At 41.6% G+C, this 21,440-nt stretch overlaps 1 protein-coding gene across 1 annotated transcript in view; it reads right to left on the reverse strand.

Moving 5' to 3' along the window:
* Positions 1 to 21,440, reverse strand: part of RERE (arginine-glutamic acid dipeptide repeats) — a 387,592-nt gene that overhangs the window by 157,601 nt on the left and 208,551 nt on the right. Inside the window, exons 4-5 of the mRNA XM_082274341.1 lie at positions 1,619 to 1,724; positions 1,428 to 1,524 (exon numbers count right to left, since the gene is read on the reverse strand). Of these exons, the coding sequence (XP_082130467.1) occupies positions 1,428 to 1,524; positions 1,619 to 1,724 (203 nt within the window). The remainder of the gene's footprint in view (positions 1 to 1,427; positions 1,525 to 1,618; positions 1,725 to 21,440) is intronic.

Raw genomic sequence — 21,440 nt, forward strand, 5'->3', positions numbered from 1 at the left:
CTTCGTTGGAGTCCACCTTTGGCAAACTGAGTTGTGGTTGGATATGATTTGGAAAGGCACACACCTGTCTATATGATGTCCCACAGTTAACAGTGTATGCTAGAGCACAAACCAAGCCATGATGTCCAAGGAATTGTCTGTGAACATCTGAGTTTGTATTGAGGCACACATCTGGGGAAGGGTACCGAAATATTTCTGCAGCATTGAAGGTCCCAATGAGCACAGTGGCCTCCATTATCTGTAAATGGAAGAAGTTTGGAACCACGAAAACTCTTCTTAGAGCAGGTCGCCCGGCCAAACAGTGATTGGGGGAGAAGGGCCTTAGTCAGGGAGGTAACCAAGAACCTGATGGTCACTCTGACAAAGCACCAGTGTTTCTCTCCTCAGTAAAAGACACATGACAGCCTGCCTAGAGTTTGCCAAAAGACACCTGAAGGACAATGAGAAACAAAATTCTCTGGTCTGATTAAACAAGGATTGAACTCTTTTGCCTGCATAGTAAGTGTCATGTCTGGAAGAAACCAGGCACCGCTCATCATCTGGCCAATACCATCCCTATAATGAAGCATGGTGTGGTGATGTTTTTCAGCGGCAGGAACTGGGAGATTAGTCAGGATGGAGGGAAAGATGAATGCAGCAATGTACAGAGACATCCTTGATAAAAACCTGCTCCAGAGCCCTCTGGACCTCAGACTGGGGCGAAGGTTGGTCTTCTATCAGGACCACTACCCTAAGCACACAGCCAAGATAACAAAGGAATGGCTACGGGACAGCTCTGTGAAGGTGCTTGAATGACCCAGCCAGAGCCCAGACTTGAACCCGATTGAACATCTCTTGAGAGAATGGAAAATGGCTATGCACCGATGCTCCCCATCCAACCTGATGGAGCTTGAGAGGTCGGTCCTGCATGCCCGAAAATAGGTGCAACAAGCTTGTAGCATCATACTCAAAAATATATTTCAGGATGTAATTTGTGCAAAATGTGCTTCAAAAAAGTGTTGCGCAAAGGCTGTGAATACTTTCAAACAAACTTCTTTCACATTGTCATTATGGAGATTTTTTTTTTTGTAGAATTTTGAAGAAAAATATGAATTTTATCCATTTTGTAACAAGGCTGTAACATAACAAAATTTGGAAAAAGTGAAGCACTGTGAAAACTTTTTGGATCCAATCTACAGTGACCTTTCTGATCTGCATGATAGTTGCAATAAAAGTACTGCAGTTAGCATATTGGAATGACAGCCAGGCAACTAGATCTTTTCTTTTTTTTTTTTTTTTTTTTTTTATTAATTAGACAGCTAAAGCAGCTCCTGTATTTTTCTCTTGTGAAGTTCACCGATTTGTCACCTGAAAACACCCCTCCAAACATAAACAATTCAGAGGAAACCCATGCCAACAAAACAAAAATAAAACCTGTGGAGATTTACCTGAGAGCAGCTGCATGGTAAGTGTCAACATAATCGGAGATGAAGAGCTCTCGATTCCGAATGACTGGATCTGTGATGACCAGCTCCCGTCCAGAATCTACACAAGTGTGAAAAAGAAAAAAATAATGTATTGCGGAATAACAGATTTATCACAACTGCTTTAGGTGAGAGAAAAGAAAAAGAAAATTCACCATTTTCATTGTGCCGATCTTGTACCAAGTGCTGGTAAACTGAATCTGGAACCTCTGACTGGCGGTAGTACCACTTTACATTCATCAGTAGATGATCTCGTTTACTCTGGAAATCAAGAAAAAAAAAAATGAGTTAAGTCTACACGGAGATCATATATCAAAAAGTATCATATAGTACAAGTAAAGTGGACTACAAACAGACACATCATACAGTTTAGTCGAAATCCTAAACCTCAGACCTAAAGGACTGCAACATAATTAAAGTTTAACGCTTGATGCAAACATGTAACACACATTCCTGTGATGTCAAACATTTTAAGCTTTTTTAAATGTTTTCCTTTCAAAAAAATAATGCCAGCAAGGTATAGCTACAGGCAATCTCTGCCCTGAGGTGACAATGATTATTACTCAGTTTAGCTGCAGTGTTGGGCTTCACTTTAGTTATGTGGTAGAGTACAGAAAAACTACCTAAAGTAATTTTCACAAAAATTCACTAAAATCAGCTCACATGTGCCCATCAATAAAGAAGAGGTGGCCTTTAGTCACTTGCCCTCTGGAAGATTTATCCCCCTTCATGACCAGGCCATTTTTTGCGATACGGCACTGAGTTACTTTAACTTTTGCGTGATCGTGCAACACTGTACCCAAACAAAAATATTGACTTTTTTCACCACAAATGGAGCTTTCTTTTGGTGGTATTTGATCACCATTGAAGTTTTTAATTTTTGCGCTTTAAACAAAAAAAAAATATATAACTTATATATTTTTTACTTCTTGCTATAAAACATATCCAAAAAAAAACAAAATAAAAAAAAAAAAATAGATACAAATTCTTCATCAATTTAGGCCAATATATATTCTGCTACATATTTTTGGTAAAAAAAAAAATCCCAATAAGCGTATATGGATTGGTTTGGGCAAAAGTTACAGAGTCTACAAACTATGTGATATTTTTCTTTATTTATTTTTTTACTAGTAATGGTGGCGATCAGTGACTTAGCGGGACTGCGATATTGCGGCGGACAGTCGGGTCACTTTTCACACTTTTTGGGGATCAGTGACGCCAATACAGTGATCAGTGCTAAAAATATGCACAGTCACTGTACTAATTTCACTGTCTGGGAAGGGGTTATCAGGGGCAATCAAAGGGTTAACTGTGTGACTAACCAGTGTTTTCTCACTGTGTGGAAGGTGCTTTTACTAGGGGAAGGCATTGATGCATGTTCCTGCTTCACAGGAACATAGGATCAGTGCATTCCCTGCTGACAGAACGGCGATCTGCCTTGTTTACATAGATCGTCATTCTGGCTGTCTGCCTAATGAGTCTATGGTATCAGCATATCAGCGCTCGCTGTGTCTAATTATACCAGGAGTGGCACCGGCGGTGGGCATGTACACCCCAGAGCTGGAAGTGTCAGGTCACACACTAGTACGTGATCCAGCACAAAGCGGCCGTCCTGCCTCAGTAAATGTGCGGTGGGCGGTCTTAAAGTGGGGTTAAAGCCAGGTTTATCTTAATGCATAGAAAATAAAAACCTTTGGTGTGCAGCAGCCTGCCTCAGCCAATCTCGATCCACCGTGAGACTCTGCTGCCCAGGACCCTCCCTTCTGATTGACTGAAATACAGCAGCGGCGCCATTGGCTCCCCCTGATGTGAAAGTCAGTGAGCCAATGAGGAGAGAGGGGGTGGGGCCAAGCCGCAGCTCTGTGTCTGAATGGACACACAGAGCAGCGGCTTGACTCGGGTGCCCCCATACCAAGCTGCTTGCTGTGGGAGCACTCAGTAGGAGCGCCGTCAAAGGGACACGAGTAGAGAATGATCAAGGCTGCTCTGTGCAAAACCATTACACAGAGCATGTATGTATAACATGTTTGTTTGTTTTGAAAAAAAAAAGGAGAGAGACGTTAGTATCACTTTAAACTATGCATGTATAGGGAATACAAGATTCAGCCATCAGGCATTCCAGTGGTCAGGATCACTGTTGTTTTTTTATTTTCCTCTATTAAGGCTCATTCATACAAGTGCAGAACCCCACACAACATGAAGAGCCATTCGTTTATCTTTTTGGACTAATGGGGAACTGTGTGCAGTCTATATAAGTTTATAGAGATGTAGCAGCTGTATGAACTCTCCCACACAGCACAGTTCTACAAGTGCACAGGGACAGGTGCAGAGTCTGAAGCAGAGACCTGTTGAACTAGGCTGTGTGGATGAGTCTAAAGTAGACGTGTTCCTGTTCACACACAGCTCCACTCTAGTTCAAAAAGAGATAAATGGCTCTTCATATTGTATGGTGGCCCTGCGTCCATGTGATTGAGGACTTACACTATACTAGAGCTGCACGATCAATCGTTTTAGGATCGCGATCTCGATTCACCCCCCTATACGATCTCCATTCTAACTATCGGCGATTCTGGGGGCAGGGTAGGAGAGGCAGTCGGCCGCAGTGGTGCCAGCCTGGAACGCAAGTGGCGGCGTCGCCACCGATACAGGAACTGATGCCAGCAGTGAGAGACCGCATCCACTGATGGGCGGTACCTTCAGAAGCCCCATGGACGCTGCACTCCAGCCCTCACATAGCATGATGAGCTTTCCATTGTGAGGTAATCGACAGAGGAGGGGAGGAAAGGAGGGGAGGGGAGGAAAGGAGGGGAGGGGAGGAAAGGAGGGGAGGGGAGGAAAGGAGGGGAGGGAGGGGAGGAGAGGAGGGGGTGCAATCCCTAAAAAAAAAAAAATAATAATTAAATGTGTATTATAATGTGTGGAGATAGAGAATATATATATATATATATATATATATACAGTGGGTACGGAAAGTATTCAGACCCCCTTAAATTTTTCACTCTTTGTTATATTGCAGCCATTTGCTAAAATAATTTAAGTTCATTCTTCTTCCTCATGAATGTACACATAGCACCCCATACTGACAGAAAAACACAGAATTGTTGACATTGTTGCAGATTTATTAAAAAAGAAAAACTGAAATATCACATGGTCCTAAGTATTCAGACCCTTTGCTGTGACACTCATATATTTAACTCAGGTGCTTTCCATTTCTTCTGATCATCCTTGAGATGGTTCTACACCTTCATTTGAGTCCAGCTGTGTTTGATTATACTGATTGGACTTGATTAGGAAAGCCACACACCTGTCTATATAAGACCTTCCAGATCACAATGCATGTCAGAGCAAATGAGAATCATGAGGTCAAAGGAACTGCCTGAAGAGCTCAGAGACAGAATTGTGGCAAGGCACAGATCTGGCCAAGGTTACAAAAAGATTTCGGCTGCACTTAAGGTTCCTAAGAGCACAGTGGCCTCCATAATCCTCAAATGGAAGACGTTTGGGACGACCAGAACCCTTCCTAGAGCTGGCCGTCCGGCCAAACTGAGCTATCGGGGGAGAAGAGCCTTGGTGAGAGAGGTAAAGAAGAACCCAAAGATCACTGTGGCTGAGCTCCAGAGATGCAGTCAGGAGATGGGAGAAAGTTGTAGAAAGTCAACCATTACTGCAGCCCTCCACCAGTCGGGGCTTTATGGCAGAGTGGCCCGACGGAAGCCTCTCCTCAGTGTAAGACACATGAAAACCCGCATGGAGTTTGCTAAAAAACACCTGAAGGACTCCAAGATGGTGAGAAATAAGATTCTCTGGTCTGATGAGACCAAAATAGAACTTTTTGGCCTTAATTCTAAGCGGTATGTGTGGAGAAAACCAGGCACTGCTCATCACCTGTCCAATACAGTCCCAACAGTGAAGCATGGTGGTGGCAGCATCATGCTGTGGGGGTGTTTTTCAGCTGCAGGGACAGGACGACTGGTTGCAATCAAGGGAAAGATGAATGCGGCCAAGTACAGGGATATCCTGGACAAAAACCTTCTCCAGAGTGCTCTGGACCTCAGACTTGGCCGAAGGTTTACCTTCCAACAAGACAATGACCCTAAGCACACAGCTAAAATAACGAAGGAGTGGCTTCACAACAACTTCGTGACTGTTCTTGAATGGCCCAGCCAGAGCCCTGACTTAAACCCAATTGAGCATCTCTGGAGAGACCTAAAAATGGCTGTCCACCAACGTTTACCATCCAACCTGACAGAACTAGAGAGGATCTGCAAGGAGGAATGGCAGAGGATCCCCAAATCCAGGTGTGAAAGACTTGTTGCATCTTTCCCAAAAAGACTCCTGGCTGTATTAGATCAAAAGGGGGCTTCTACTAAATACTGAGCAAAGGGTCTGAATACTTAGGACCATGTGATATTTCAGTTTTTCTTTTTTAATAAATCTGCAACAATGTCAACAATTCTGTGTTTTTCTGTCAGTATGGGGAGCTATGTGTACATTCATGAGGAAGAAGAATGAACTTAAATGATTTTAGCAAATGGCTGCAATATAACAAAGAGTGAAAAATTTAAGGGGGTCTGAATACTTTCCGTACCCACTGTATATATATATATATATATATATATATATATATATATATATATATAATCTCCATCACACATTATAATACACATTTAATTTTTTTTAGGGATTACATTTTCTGCACATAACACTACCTTTTCAGCAGTTTGACTTGTGAATTATTAATATAATAAATGAAATTATTATTTTCATTATATTATATTATTTATATATATTATATATATATATATATATATATATATATATATATATATATATATATATATATATATATATATATATATATATATATATATATATTAATATAATGAAAATAATAATTTGATATACACTCACAAAAGTTTCTCCCACTTTTTCATTTTTTGAAATGTCACATTACAAGATGATGGTTCAATCAAGTTAATGTACAATGACATGCAGTGAAGTGTGCGGTGACTTTGTTGCATAAAATTCAGCATATTTATTTTTTCTTTTCTTTACACAAAGAGCCACAACCTACCTCATCACAATGTTATGGTGGGTACAGGCCAGGGCACACAGAAAATAAATGTGGTCTGGGTACCATTGCGTTATGCCTGCAGTGCACCATTTACAGACCGCCCACCGTGTATTTACGTCGGAATTTTGACATTAAATACTGGGGTTATGGCAGTAGATAGCTGCAATAACCCCTGCAATAACCCCGGTATTTTTTTTTTAAACGGCGGACGGTCTGCTTTAACATAAATGTGGTCCCAGCGGCGGATTTTGAGAATCGTGAGAGAATCGTGATCTTCATTCTAAGCCAAAAAAATCGTGATTCTCATTTTTGCCAGAATCGTGCAGCTCTAGACTATACATATAATATATCAATATGCCATTTACGGTAAATTAAATAACATTTGCTAAGTACTATGTGCATGTAAACTGACCATATGAAAGGGACTAGACCCAGGCCTTTAACAGTCAAGTGCATGTTGAACACTTAGACATTAAGAGGAGTTCGAGCCACCTGTGGTAATAATAAAAAAGTCCACAGCTACAAAATCTATATTTGCTGACTTTTAAAAAAACAGTCATTCACCTGTCCCACGATCCAGCGGTAAACTCACCCCAGGCGGTCTCACCTGCTGTCTACGGTCCCGGCATCTTCACTATGGGCACCCAGCAGTGACAGCTAGTGGCTCCACAGCCGGGTGCTCACTGCGCATGTGCAAGTGGCGCTGCACATCATGAGTGGTGGATGCAGTCTTCTGGGACCTGTCGGTGTGTCCCAGAAAACTGCAGGTGGAGGAAGGAGAACTTCAGTTGCCAAAAGCTGCGGCGCTTGAAACGGAAGTGGGTACCTGTCAAAATCAGGCACCCGCTCCCCCCCTGCTCCTCAAAAGTGCCAATTATTTAAGCGGAGTAGGGAGCAAGTCCTTAAGGTGGAATTTCCCCTTTTGGGTAAAGTTCTGCTTTAGGAACATCTCAGCATGTCACAGATGTCAATGAAGCAAAGAGGCACAAACTACAGCTCCCTTAGATTCCCTTTGAGCTTAAAGCGGTAGTATACTCATTTCTGGTATTAAATCATATCTGTGCATATGACATCTCTAACCTTGTCCTTTGCCACTCACTTTTGCCGTTCTCTTGATATTTCTGTTCTTGCGAATGACGTCACCTGCGCATGCTCTGTGTACCCTGATTTTCCGGCAAGCTAATGCTGGTGCCGGAATAATGCAGGGTCTATGCCAGGGCTGCGTCATTTCCTGCGCTGGACATCAGCCCCGTGCTCACAAGAGACTCCGACTGGCCCCATTCAAGAAAATCATCCACTACCCCATGTGACTTGCTATGTCACAGGGGAGTGCTAGTGGAGAGAGCCGAAGACGCGAGGAGGAACTGCAGAGCTACAGTGAAGAGGCTTGGTTTCAGCGGCTAGTGTGCATGCGCGGGATTTCCGAACACTACACACAATGAGGGCGGAAATACTGCACAGATCAGGAGACGGAAACCACAGCAAGGATGGCGGCGCTAAACAGGAGAAAAAACCCACCAGAACGTAACAAATTACAGATATAAGGAACACTTTTATTATATTATTTACATGTTATTTGATTTATAAGGACATGTTACAGGCTTAGAATTGAGTTGGAGGGACTAAGCGTTGAGTATACTACCGCTTTAAAGTGAATCACTGGGCACAAAAACCATATTCCTTATTAGCCATAAATAAATTCACCTTGTGTGCAATAAATAGATTTGAAAACCCAGATGTTGCCATATAAAAAGAAGTTGTTATATCATCAATGTGCCCCGCATATCCAGTGCAGATAGAGCTGTAAGAGGGACCCAGCAGATCCACCCAGGACTGCCTACAGAAAACCAAGACCTGTCACCCTGCACAAAGTTAGAGGGTATCCGGGGCAGCAGGGACTGCAGCTCCTGCACAGAAACAAGCTTATACAATAGATTTTACTGCACAGATCTGAAAGAAATACAAGAACACCACAAAGACTTAGGCCCCTTTCACACACGCTGTCCGTTTGTCCGTTTTTCATCCATCCGTTGACGGATGAAAAACGGACATCAATGCATCTCTATGTAAAAACGGATGACAACGGATGAAAGACGGATAACAACTGACGAAAAACGGATGACAACTGACGTTGTGTGAAAGGGGCCTTAAGAATACACATGGCTCTTGTATTTAAACAATATTTACTTATCCCGTAGTTCAGCTTTAGAGAAGAACAAGTTCCATTTGCTGTCACAAGATACAATCCTTTCAAATCTGATCCGTCCCCCTGGGTTCTTGCTGCTGCACATTTCCAGTCCCTGTGCTCTGCAGTGTGTAGAATAGCAGGGAAATCCCCTTAGAGTTATGAGAAGACGACTATTTCTATGCTAATGTTGCAGAGCACAGGGACCAACATTGCGGAGGAAGTGGAAGGGTAGAAGGAAGATCCAAGCTTTCAAATCATTCTATGTCATTAAAGGAAGCCAAGGAGTAGGAGGTTACACATTACACTCGCTTCCCCAGAATCTCTTTAATTATTATTTCTGGAATTATTTAAGCTTGGTTCACACCTATGCGTTTAATGCTTTTTGCAGAAAATCACTACAGTCCATTTAACATGGTTTCCTATGGGACACATTCGCATCTATGCTTTTTTTCAGCCGCTGCATTTTTGGAAAGGGTCGGGGACTTTTTTAAAAGCAAAACAGTGCATTTTTGGTTTAATAGACTAACTAGTGCAATTTTGCCGGGTTTTGTGTTTTCCTGCGGCTGGCGGTTAAAGTAGACTTTGTGTACATGAAGTCCAATTCTTTGAAATGGTGATGGAAGAAAATCGACAATTGCTTCAAAATACTATATTTTGGTCTAAAACTTGTCCACTTACTCGTTTTAAAAAAAAATGATCACGCAAGGCACAGCATATGCTGAAAACTAACAGCACTGGTGCATGTATAGCGAGCTAAGAGAAGAGATTTTCACTACTAAAATTGGACTGCCTGTGTTGCTGGAGTCAAATAAGGTCAGATGGATGTCTGAGCGCTGACAAGCTATGGGGAAGGGTTTCACACCCCTCACTTCAGCTTTTTATTCCCAATTGTTGGTGCTGCCTGCCCTAGTACATGCCCTAAAGGGCTGCAACACGGAAACATTTGTAATTCCCTTCGTACATAGGGCACACTGGTGCTGATCTGTTGGAACAGAACTTGTAATTTTCAGGACAATTAGAATGTTTCAAAAGGTCCATAAAGAACGGAGACATAAAAAGTATGTAAATGAGCAGCACACTGACTTCTGCTGATCGAAAAAAATCTAACAAAATAAATATAAATCATTATCCAGCACCGCCTTTCATAAACCACCATTGTATTGGATGCACAAATTTTTAACTCCAAGTCTAAAACTAAAACATTTTTTAAAGATAACCATTGACGATAGAAAGATGATCGTTAACAACACTGACTAGTATTTAAAAAGGCCTTTTTCACACAGGGCACATCAAGGTGTACACCCGTACGAGGCCGCATTTACCTGCACAGGGACAGACAGGTGTTCTGTGCATCCCCATTCATGTTAAATTATGACACATTGGCTACACAGACACAACTGCTAATCCCAATTTGTCATCCGAGGGAGCGGCAGCAGTGTACGTACAGTCACAGCATCCCAATAGACCTCAAACCCTGTGCATCCCTGTGCGGGTAAGCACGGCATCTCACAGGAATACAAATGGACATGCCCTGTGTGAACAAGGCCAAACAACTTCTGGCGTGGTTATTCTGATCCTAGCTTCACTAATTAGTCCCTGTTCGCACTAGTGCGCCTTGTCATGCAATTTGACAGGTCAAATCGCATGACAAGTCACACCCTATTGTCAGCAATGGAACTGTTCAAATCTGTGCAACACGGACCTTGTAGTGCCACGCCAATTTGAAAACGTTCCCGCACTACAATTAACCATTTCAGATGCAACTTGCATAGACATATGGGCACAAAGACGCACAGATATTAACCAAGTCGCACTGAAATGCGGCTTTGAAATCTTGTGATTTCAAGTGAAGTTGCATACTTTCAAAGCCGCATTCAGTGTTAACCCAGAGTCAATGACCTGGATGGAGATTGCAGGACAGGAGTTCAGACTTCTGACTTCACTGGCTGCACAGCTTATGTTAGTTCAGTGACCCACTAGTTAGAAAACCAAAAACAAAAAATGATATATGCGCCCAACTAATGTAAAAGCTCCTGAATCTGCCTGGATGTCCCCCTCCTTTAACCCTTTGTACAGCAGCAGTCAGCCTGGGTGTGAAAGGACCAAAGCTAGTACCAAATTTTCTAGGCTACCATTCATGCACAGACATGGAACATACTCCCTCAGTGTTTAACCAGTGAGTGTTTTCTAAAACCAGACTGTGCTGCTAGAGTAGTTATCAAGGACCTGGCCGTGATGTTTGGAAGTGTGTTAATCACAAGACAACAGAATAAGAGCTGGTTCACACTACCACTACCAGAAAGTCGCCCCGTGACTTGAAGAGACTTGTTTAGAGACTTGAAAGAGACTTGTTTAGAGACTTGAAAGAGACTTGAAAGAGACTTGGAAGAGACTTGGAAGAGACTTGGAAGAGACTTGGAAGAGACTTGGAAGAGACTTGGAAGAGACTTGGAAGAGACTTGGAAGAGACTTGGAAGAGACTTGGAAGAGACTTGGAAGAGACTTGGAAGAGACTTGGAAGAGACTTGGAAGAGACTTGGAAGAGACTTGGAAGAGACTTGTGCACTACTTTGAAGAGACAGGCGACTTTGTCTGTGGGAAATGCCTGGCTAATCTCTTTCTTCTTCCTGGAAAGTCTGATAACAAGTCATGTCAATTAAGATAAGGAGGCAACTCCCATTGAAATATATGGGACAGTCGGACCACAGGTCGCTTCAAAGTAGTACAGGACCCTTTTCTGAAGTCGGAGCAACTTCAGTAGTGCCAATTAAGACGGCACTGATTGATTAACATTGCTTTTGTTATGTCAAGCTACCTGGGGCAACACAAGTTGCCTCACAAGTCGCGCTAGTGTGAATGGGCTCTAAAAAGCACGGCAGGTAAAAATTCCTATGCGGTGTAATTATTTTTGCCTGGAGCACAGGTTTAAAGGTAAAGTAAGGAATCTTCTTAGCAGGTATACACACAGTTACTGCAAGTCATTTTTGTCATTTCATATTTTCATTTTTTTTTTTCATGCTTTCTATAGAAAGGAGAGAAAAGGTACACTGCTGGCAATGTTTAGTTTTCATTGACCTATCTGTCCCAGGTGGGGTGATTTCCCCAATTTCCCAACAGGTTGTCACACAGACAGGACGGGATAAAAAAAAAAAGTCCAGGATGGACAATGCAGATAACATTTTCCGAGATGTTAAATAACTAAAGTCATTTGTTCACTATTGAACTTAGCCTTTGCAAGAAGGAAATAATGTTTTCTCCTGATCCATCTGAGAAGCATCAGATCAGGAGACTGTCACTAACATTTATGGCTTGCTTTACTCTTTCACACTGGAGCTGGACTTGAAGGCTCGGTTTCCACTAGTGCGACTTGCGGTGCGACTTGACACATGTCAAGTTGCACAGCAAGTCAAAACCCATTGTTTTCAATGGGGCCCGTTTCCACTGCCGCGGCTTCAGTTGCGGCAACTTCAAAAGTAGATTGTGCACTACTTTTGAGCCGTCTTCAGTGCGACTTCCCTCTATATATGAGGGACAAGTTTCACTGAAGCCGCAGTTTACTTTCGCTACGAAGTCGTGCTAGAAGTAGCACGACTTCGTAGCCGCACTAGTGGAAACCGAGCCTTAAGGCTAAATCTACCTTTTACAACAGGTTAGGTCCGTACGTCGAGTGAACAAGTTGCTAAGCAATCCCCCACACCCCCGGAATGCACCACCCCGGTGACAGTGTGCAGAGGTTCTTCTCCCCCTGCAGTCGTCACTTTTGAAAGAGATCTGTGGATAAATGAACTACAAGCCCCATCTTCCACTGCAGCAGACAGACTTGTAATTCTCAATGGAGTGGAAGGAACACTAAAGCCCCGTACACACGTGTCGAAAATTGGCAGTGAATTTTCGTCCAACGTCTGATCTGCCGATTTTCGGCTTGTTAGTATGATGCTTCCGACAACCGACTCAGAATTTTCGGCCGAAAAAAATCTAGTGTGCAGGCTATAAAATTTTTGTTGGCCGTCAAAAAACGGCTGATTTTCGTGCAGTCAGTACAGATTTCGACAGGGAAAAAATCGGATGAGCAAGTCTAGGCATGCTCAGAGAAGAAAGAACACAAAGAAATCAAACCAACACATGACATCACTTCTGAAGTAGATTTTTGTTGGGCGAGAAAATTTGTGTGCAGTCTAGGCACATTCCAACCAACAGACACCACTCTGGACAAAAGACGGACGATCGGTCGGCCGATAATCGTTGTGTGTACAGGGCTTGAGGCTGGCCATAGAATATGCAATTTGGTCAAAGGAAAGAAAATTGCTCGATTGTGTTGATGGGGAAATCCCTCTTGGTGTAATATATTCTGCCAGCAGGAGGTTCCACTGCCATCAGAAAACAATGATCACTGCTGGCCGCTATAGACATCGGTGATTGCATGAAAAACTCACAGTATGATTGTCCTGAAATTGATTGATAGATTGAGTTCAGAACACTAAGCCTGTCCATAGAAGGATCGAAATTCATCCAGCTCCTGCTGAACCAGATGCATTTTTGATCAGTCTATGGCCAGCTTAAATTTGGTAATCAATGCATTTGTAGTCCCTTAACACTCCCTCCAGCTGAAATGCTGTACCTTAGTAATGGTCAGGGAAGTGGAAGCAGAGTCTGCAGAAGCCTGACACTGCCCCACGATCCTGGGAAAGAATAAGGCCCCTTTCACACATGCAGACCGTTCAGATCCACCTGTCAGTTTATCTCTATGGGGCAGCGGATGTCAGCGGAGATTTGTCCTCTGACATCCGATACTGTCCGTCAAATACGGATGGATGGAAACCCTATTTTCCATTTGTCTGGCGGATCGGATGAAAAGGGACAGGTGGTCTATTCTCATCCCATTCCCCCATAGAGAACAGCGGGAACCTGACAGCTCTGTCTCCACACACAGAGCGGAGACAGAGCTCCCAATCCGCCTGCTCAGCTGAGGATCAGCGGATCAAAATCCCGCGGAGAAAAACGGAGTCTGCCAACGGAGCGGACAGTGTGAAAGGGGCCTAAATAAGCTTTTTTTTCTTGCAAGAATACATGCACTTATTTTTATAAGGTGAACTTAGCAGTATTGCTTCGGGGTTGTGTATTTAAGGCTTAGATAAATCTGTGCACATAACAACCATAGAAGTTATCCCTTAACAAAAAACAATGTTACTATATTTACACTCACTGTTCAGATCATCTTATTACATTAAAGAACGCCTGAAGCCAAAAAGGTTGTTCTTGGTTTTGGGTGGAGTAGGGGAGGGAAAAAATTTATGTCCTTTTATTTTTGCCATATAAAGATTTCTCTTCACTTGCTGCCCTGTAGACTCCACATGAAGTGATGGAAAATCTTTCCAATGAAAGGGAAATCCTTGTAACAGGAATACGATTTTACCTTTAGTCCTGTTCTGGTGGCAAGTCAAAATTTTCCATATACTCTCACTATCATTGATGGGGACATCAGGACAAATAAAAAAAAAAGTAAATATCCTCAACAGGGACACCCAGCTGCAAAAACGATAGTTGGTAACCCCTAACCAAAAACAATGCCTTTAGTTTTATTGTAAGCTGTTCACATTCATTTTCACTACAGAAAATAAAAAACAAAGACTGCCTATATAACCCAAGCCTGGGCTCCACACCAATAAAGACATTTAAGAGGACATTATACAGGCATAGATGAGTGCGGCCCGCACAGTTCTTTAAACAAACTTCTCTTGTTGAAACTGCCTTTGTCTCCTTGAATCTCTCTTTACAAGTCTGTAACACAAGTGAGAGTCATACTGAAAAGCCAGTGTACTTTACCCATATTTCAAATACTGCAGGAAGTTCAATATGGCCTAAAGGGAAATTAACATTCTTTCACAGTGAGGCAAACCACACAGAGTTTATTTTAATTTCTGCTACGCAACTGCTTTTTTTTCTTTCTTTCTTTTCTTTTTTTTTTAAGCCATAAGCTCGCACGAACATTTAATCCCACATAACACCTACTTGTGGCTTTCAAGGGGGAAAGGAGGAGGACTGTGGAAAGTTATCACTGGTGCTTTCATTCCAACCCTCTTATTAGCAGGCTGCAAGCAGAGTGCAATCTCACAAACAGGCAGCTGGTGGCAGCATTGGGCCAGGCAGAAAAGCACAAATTGTTGTATTCTTAGGTGTATAGAATACTTCATCTATAGCAATCAGAAAACGCATACAAACACATTCATTGATAAGCACTGTACACTTAATACATGTCCATATGTTAGATGGGAGCTAGCAATTAAACTAAAACTGTCAGGTATTTTCATAACTGAACAGTAAAAACGTCGCCCCAAACACGTATTACAAAGTGTCTGCTATTTTTGCCTAAAAATCCTCCTCCGTGTACCTCTCTGACTTAAGCCTCGTACACACGATCAGATTATCGGACGATCTTTCGTCCGTTTTTTGTTGCATGCTAGTCTCATGTGGAAATTGAAGAGGTTACTTTCATACGAAAATTCCCATACGACAGAATTCTACTTCAGAAGTGATGTCATGTGTTGAATTATTTTGTATGTGTTCTTTCCTTTATGAGCATGCCTAGTCTTGCTCTTACAATTTTTTTCAGACAAAAACTGTACTAATTGAATGAAAATCGGACGTTGTGTTGATGCACGATAATTTTATAGAATTTTATAGCCTGCACATCCAGTTTTTTTCCTCTGAAAATTCGTAATCGGCTGTCAAAAGCACTATACTAACGATCCGAAAATCGGCAGATCATTCGTCGGACAAAATTGTCCTTCCGATTTTCGTATCGTGTGTACGGGCCTTTAGTTTCACCATTACTGGAAGATATACTTCAGGAATACACTCTGTTCTCCATGTAGAATGAAAAATTGTTAGTCCCATAACCACCCTGCAAACCCTCCCTTTCGCTATGGTGCAGTTTCCTTGAGAACTAAGCATATTTAGGGATATCCTATCCCACAAGCCCATCCGTTTGTTTTCATTTTTTTTAAGGTAGGAGACATTGCCGGTAATGATTTAAGAATATTGCTCCTGCTACTAGCATTACTGAAACCTTGTATTTGACTCCGTGGATTGGCTTATTTTTTCTTGTAAAGTCCTCTGCTGAACCAACATCTAAAACCTAATTTAAAAGAGAAGATAACTGCCGATAGCCTCTGGTACCTTCCATTAGGAGGCCGTTTGACAGTTCTAGATTACGGACAGATTCACCATAAAACAGTGAGCCCTAAGAGGAGAAACCCTTATACATTTTCCCATAATGGCTCATGAAGATTTACTAATGCTTAGCACATCTGCCTATGTGCTTTTCTCACCTAGATATTAGACAACTGCTCAGCACCACTGTGCATATAACAAAACGACCTAAACACCAATACAAAATTTCCTACAACTATTATATTACCATATTGAGAAAGATATACAGGAACAGAGCAGTACTGCTATAGTTTAAGTGCTCCGGTGGGACAGATGTTTAATGTTTCAAATAGATTATAATTTTCTTCTCAGCTGAGTGTTTCGTTGGCTGAAAGAAATAAAAAAAAAAACAGCACTGAAATGCTTGCGTGACATGAGCCTGCGAGATTTGACAGTAACGAATCTTAGAGTGAAACCTCTAGGCAGGCGCTGTCATCTGTGATGGGCCGTCAGGAAATGGAAGTGTGGGCTTCAGATTAGTTGTGATCACAGGATAGGATGGAGAACTACACAATGATCATATTCCTAAACCCAAGAGCAGTGCCAGAATGCCAAAGTAGGGGATCATTATCTTGATCAATTTTTATTCTGATAACACTATATGGCTAATAAATGTAATGAGGACATTTAAAGTCTGATTAATTTCTACGGAATATTATCATTTACGTGTACATAACTTTAAGGGGCAATTTACGTCTATGAGTTGTGGGAATGCATGTTACCTGCGTTAAAAAGCATTTTGAGTAGCACCCCAACGCACTAAAGCAACACACTATGGTGCATCGTGACATTTTGTGATGTCCAATATTTGGGACATTTTGGTGCACTAGAAGTCTACTGATTTCAATGGGCTGCCATAATGCTAATTATGTTAACGCGAGACAAACGTTAACGCAAGCGCATTAATGGACTGCAGAAATGTAAATGAAATGGTCCTCCTGCAGTGTCCTCGTTTGTTCCAACCCCTGACACTGTCCAGTACATAAATGTGGAAATAAAGCGATATGAGAGATCGTTATCAAAATGAGAACTGTCCACCTAAAAGGGAAGGTAAGCCTACTGGTGACTCAATATTCTGCATATCATGTCACCCACTAAGAAGAACAAGCTAATGCTTCTATTCCTTTTTAAATGGTAGTGGAGTCTCCAGAGCAGCAGTACAGTAAGGAGCAGTCCACTTAGCCAAACGTCCTGTATATAACATACAGTAGGTCAGTATTTGGGCAACCTATGCGGCAGCATCGCTGAACCACAATCTTGCCAGCACATCAGGTGATCCAATCTGAATCGGAACTCTACTTCGCATTGTCTGCCAGAGGGTAGTTGTTGCCAGTTTGGCAAAACCAAGAAAGTGTCAGGTACAAAAGAACAAATAGCCAACATTTTATTTAAGTCTTGGATAGTTGGGATGAATTAGAACCAGTCACGTTTTTAATGAACCTGTGGTCCTGTTAGGGGAGCTTCTCCCCTCTATTTGTGCTGAGGAATACTATCACAGAGACATAAGGTGATGGGAAACGCAAAATTTTACAGTGGTTACCAGAAGAGGGAAGGGTACATTTTCCAATAAGGACAACTGTTCCAGTGACAACGAAGGCCTCATGTACACTGCTACTCCTAAACTTATGTTTAGGAGCTTTTGGAATTTTTTTTCCTGAACTCAACTTAATAAACTCTATGTCTGCATGCACGCATAGACTTTTACCAGAGTTTAGGGGCAGGCAAAGCTTATCTCCAGAATACAGAAGAACTGCATTAGCGGCTTGCTATGGGGGCACTCGGCATGAGCACCGGCGGATGGAGCCAGGAGCACCGGCGGGGGTAAGAGGAGGAGGATTGGGCTGCTCTGTGCAAAACTACTGCACAGAGCAGGTAAATAAAAAATATTTCTTATCTTTAAGAAAAAAAATCATCATTTAGAATCATTATAAAGTAATACTGATGACATTTTTAAGATGGTATGGGAAGGGATTCGAACACCAGTCAGCTTTTACTGCAGTGTCCCTGCTAGGAAGATGCATCTTCTCTAATTTTTCCAATGACCATTACCACCAAAAGTAAAAGAAAAACCTAAATGTGGTCCCCAGAACAGTAATAGAGGGGAAAATCTCCTGATGGGGACACCAGTTCTAGTTACTAGTTACTGGAACAGGAAGTGACGAGAGATCTACCCTAATGGAAAAAAAAAAAAAAAAACAAAACAATTACTCTAGCCAAAATGGCAAAAAAAAAAAAAAAAAAAAGGATTTTGTCTTTTCAGATCTATGTGGTTCCATTCTGCATGTAGAGCAGCACACATTCAATTCATTGGGCTGCCCTACCTGCAGAAACGTGGGGAAAAAGATCTGTGGCCCTTTTTTTTTTCTTTTAACTGCACTGAGCCGCATAGCCATGCGGTTTACCACGTTTGAAGACACACCACAGTTGTAGATGCATGGGGGGGGCATTAAGAATATTTCTCTCCTCCATGCATCTCAGAAATTCATTTTTTTTTTTGCGCGCATTTCCCACCCACTTATATCTGAACCTAGCCTTAAGCACAACAGATACTTTATAACTTTTTTCAAAAAAAAAAAAAAATTCTTCAAAAATACAAAATGTATAATGTCCAATGCCTTGCATACAACCGTGGCTTATTTATTTAAAATGTCAAGATGCTGCCAAGAAACAAAACATCTGTAGACTTTCCCCAACAAAGATCAGAAATCAGTCACGCATCTAAAAGAAGACCGATTTTTTTTTTTTTCTGACAGAAAAAAACAAAAAAACTAAATACAATTCTTCCATCAGCTGGATAATTGGCCACTTCCCTTACAAAATCTTTCACTAAGGAGCATAGAAAACATTAACATATGAAAACACTGGAGGGCAGCACTGAGCTACTCTCCAGCCTGCTGGATTGAAGTATCATAAGGCAGGACACAGACAGGATTTCAGATAGTGTACAGACCTGATGACAGGCAGGGGTTATGACAGATCTACAGCACTGCTCTGCCACAGGTACTTATGGGAAGGAGGGGTGCAGGGAGTGCACATTACAGACAGCTCTGTACACTCTGCTGTAAGATTCATGAAAGGTCTATTTTAACTGAATCAGGCAAGGTCTGGCCGAGTGACGTTTTATATATAAAAAGAAAAAAAAAAAACACTTTGTGTTCGACAACAAACAGGATAATTTATTAAGGAGACATAAGTAGACATTAGATCACTGAAGTGCCCAGCAGGGAACGCTAGTTACCAGAGTGCACAAGCTGTACAAGAGACTATTTTGAAGAAATACTCATTACTCTTCCACAGTTCCCCATCAGGGCTCAATTTTCTCAAGATCAAAATCAGCTGCCCATTTTATAGGTCAGCAATCCATCAGAGGGAGGCAGGGAAGGTGAGGCTGAACTTGAGCACATTCACTGACGGCTAGCCGGGACTGGAAAGATACACTGGCGGCCTGGCACAAAATTCGGCCTTATCGCTCTTTCAATATATACCGTGGTCTGCCCAGAGTTCAAGGCAAGATAAACGCAGCATAATTGCCTCTTGCAATACTAATCCCAATGCTCAGGGAAGAAGTTCAACCTGGAATTACACTGAAGGCTTATGTGATATATACTGTCTAAGCTGTATAAAATTGCCCATCAAAAACAGATTCATAATTAGAAGATGCCAAGGAACATAAATTACCCTCCTTAGACCCCGGCAGAATTTCCAGTTTTTTGTTTTTCTGTTGTGAACAGAGTATTGGGGTACAACAGAGAAATTGAAGAGATCTGAAACCTCCTTCAATCCCTGGAAAAACTTATGAGAACAGCAATGAGCCAATCATATATTCAGTACTGTTTGGTTAGAAAGTTTTTAAATTTTGTGGCACTTTTAGGAAATCATGGAAATGCAAAAGGGGGTATTTAGTATCTTTACATTCCAGAATTTTTGTTGTGCCTATATATACAGTTAGGGGGGGGAAAAATATATATACTGTTTTTTCTGGCGTATAAGACTACTTTTGAACCTCAAAAACATCCCCCAAAAATGGGAGGTCGTCTTATATGCCGAGTATAATATCTCCAAGGTAACCCAAGTATAAGTATTACCGGTCGATCATGTAATAGGGGGGTCGTCTTATACGTCCAGTCGTCTTATACACAGGAAAATACGGTATATATTTTTTTATTTCATTTTTTTTAATGTTTTCTACAATTTATCTAAGAAAGCAGTCAATTCCCATGGGTTCTGAACTGAGCAAATTGGAAAAAAAAATTAAAAACATACATTTATGTCGACTATGCAATATTTTGGAAAAATCAAAACAAGCCAAACCTCAATTTAAAATTGCAATGGATTGTAAAACACAATGAACTTTAATAGGTCTGTGTAAGAAAGTCTTAATTAGGCTTTCTTAAAAAAAAAAAAAAATGCACACACCTTCCTCTTTGAGCACTTAGAGACACATTCTGATCAAGCGAGACGCATTCTGATCAAGCAGAGTTGAAGCGTAGATTTATAACTCGTTATCCAGCAGAGTGCAAAAAGAATAAACAAAGATACGTGTCATGACAAGAATGAATTGAAGGCACTGTTGTGTTTTCCCACTGCTCCCATAATGTGCTTCCAAGCAAAAAACATTTCCAGGCAGACTGCCGGCTAATTTTCACTGGAAGACAAGTGACATCTCCACTGCCTGGATGACTGGTGCAGTGCTTCAATGAGAACCAAAAAGAAAGCCTGCATCTGATTGGCTGTTCTAGATATCGCATACTTTCTTCCTTCATGTAGCATTCCTCTATGCTATTCAACCCCTAAAGACAGTTTAAAGGGAGCCTGCCAAATCAGAAATACCACTGGAGAGCAGTATTTGAAGGTGCATGGATCAGACAAGAATATGCCAAGTTTGGTTCCCCTGGAGGGTACAAATCCTGAAAAGCTCCCCTGATGGCCATCACCTGTCAGCTGAATCAATGAGGACATAGGACATTACAGCAAAGTGTGGACCGGCCAGTATCTCTCCCCCTCCCCATTGTCTTTGGTGAAACATCTGCCTATTTATGTTGTATCTTTTCAGCCTGAGAGCCATGGTTCACCAATAATTAAAAGGAATTGGATTCCATTGCAGTTCTCCTCTTGATACTAGCTATCATTGCACATTTCCCTCTATTTGAACATCATGCTGGATTTAGATATGCAAGTAACTATTTCTCGTAGTAATTAGGCAGTGGCACTTATGAGGACAAATATTGAAAGAAAAGTTGTACTTCGAGAAATACAAAAATTATCACTAGGCTCCTGAACATTCTAGTTGCCTGGTTGTCTCCAGGTTCAATACCTCAAGAAAAAATTGGAAACATGATCGCAGATCAGAAAGTCAGAGCACCTAATTTACTTGCGTACTAAAGGTCAGCTGACTGAGGAGTATTAATGTGAAACTTGGCTCTGATCTGAAAAACAGGTTTTTTTAGGAGATTTAATTTTATATTACAGAAATATACTGCAGATATACTATGTATCTTCTGTAATA

Source organism: Pelophylax lessonae (assembly GCF_965119305.1).
Source record: "Pelophylax lessonae genome assembly, chromosome: 12".
NCBI lineage: Eukaryota > Metazoa > Chordata > Amphibia > Anura > Ranidae > Pelophylax > Pelophylax lessonae.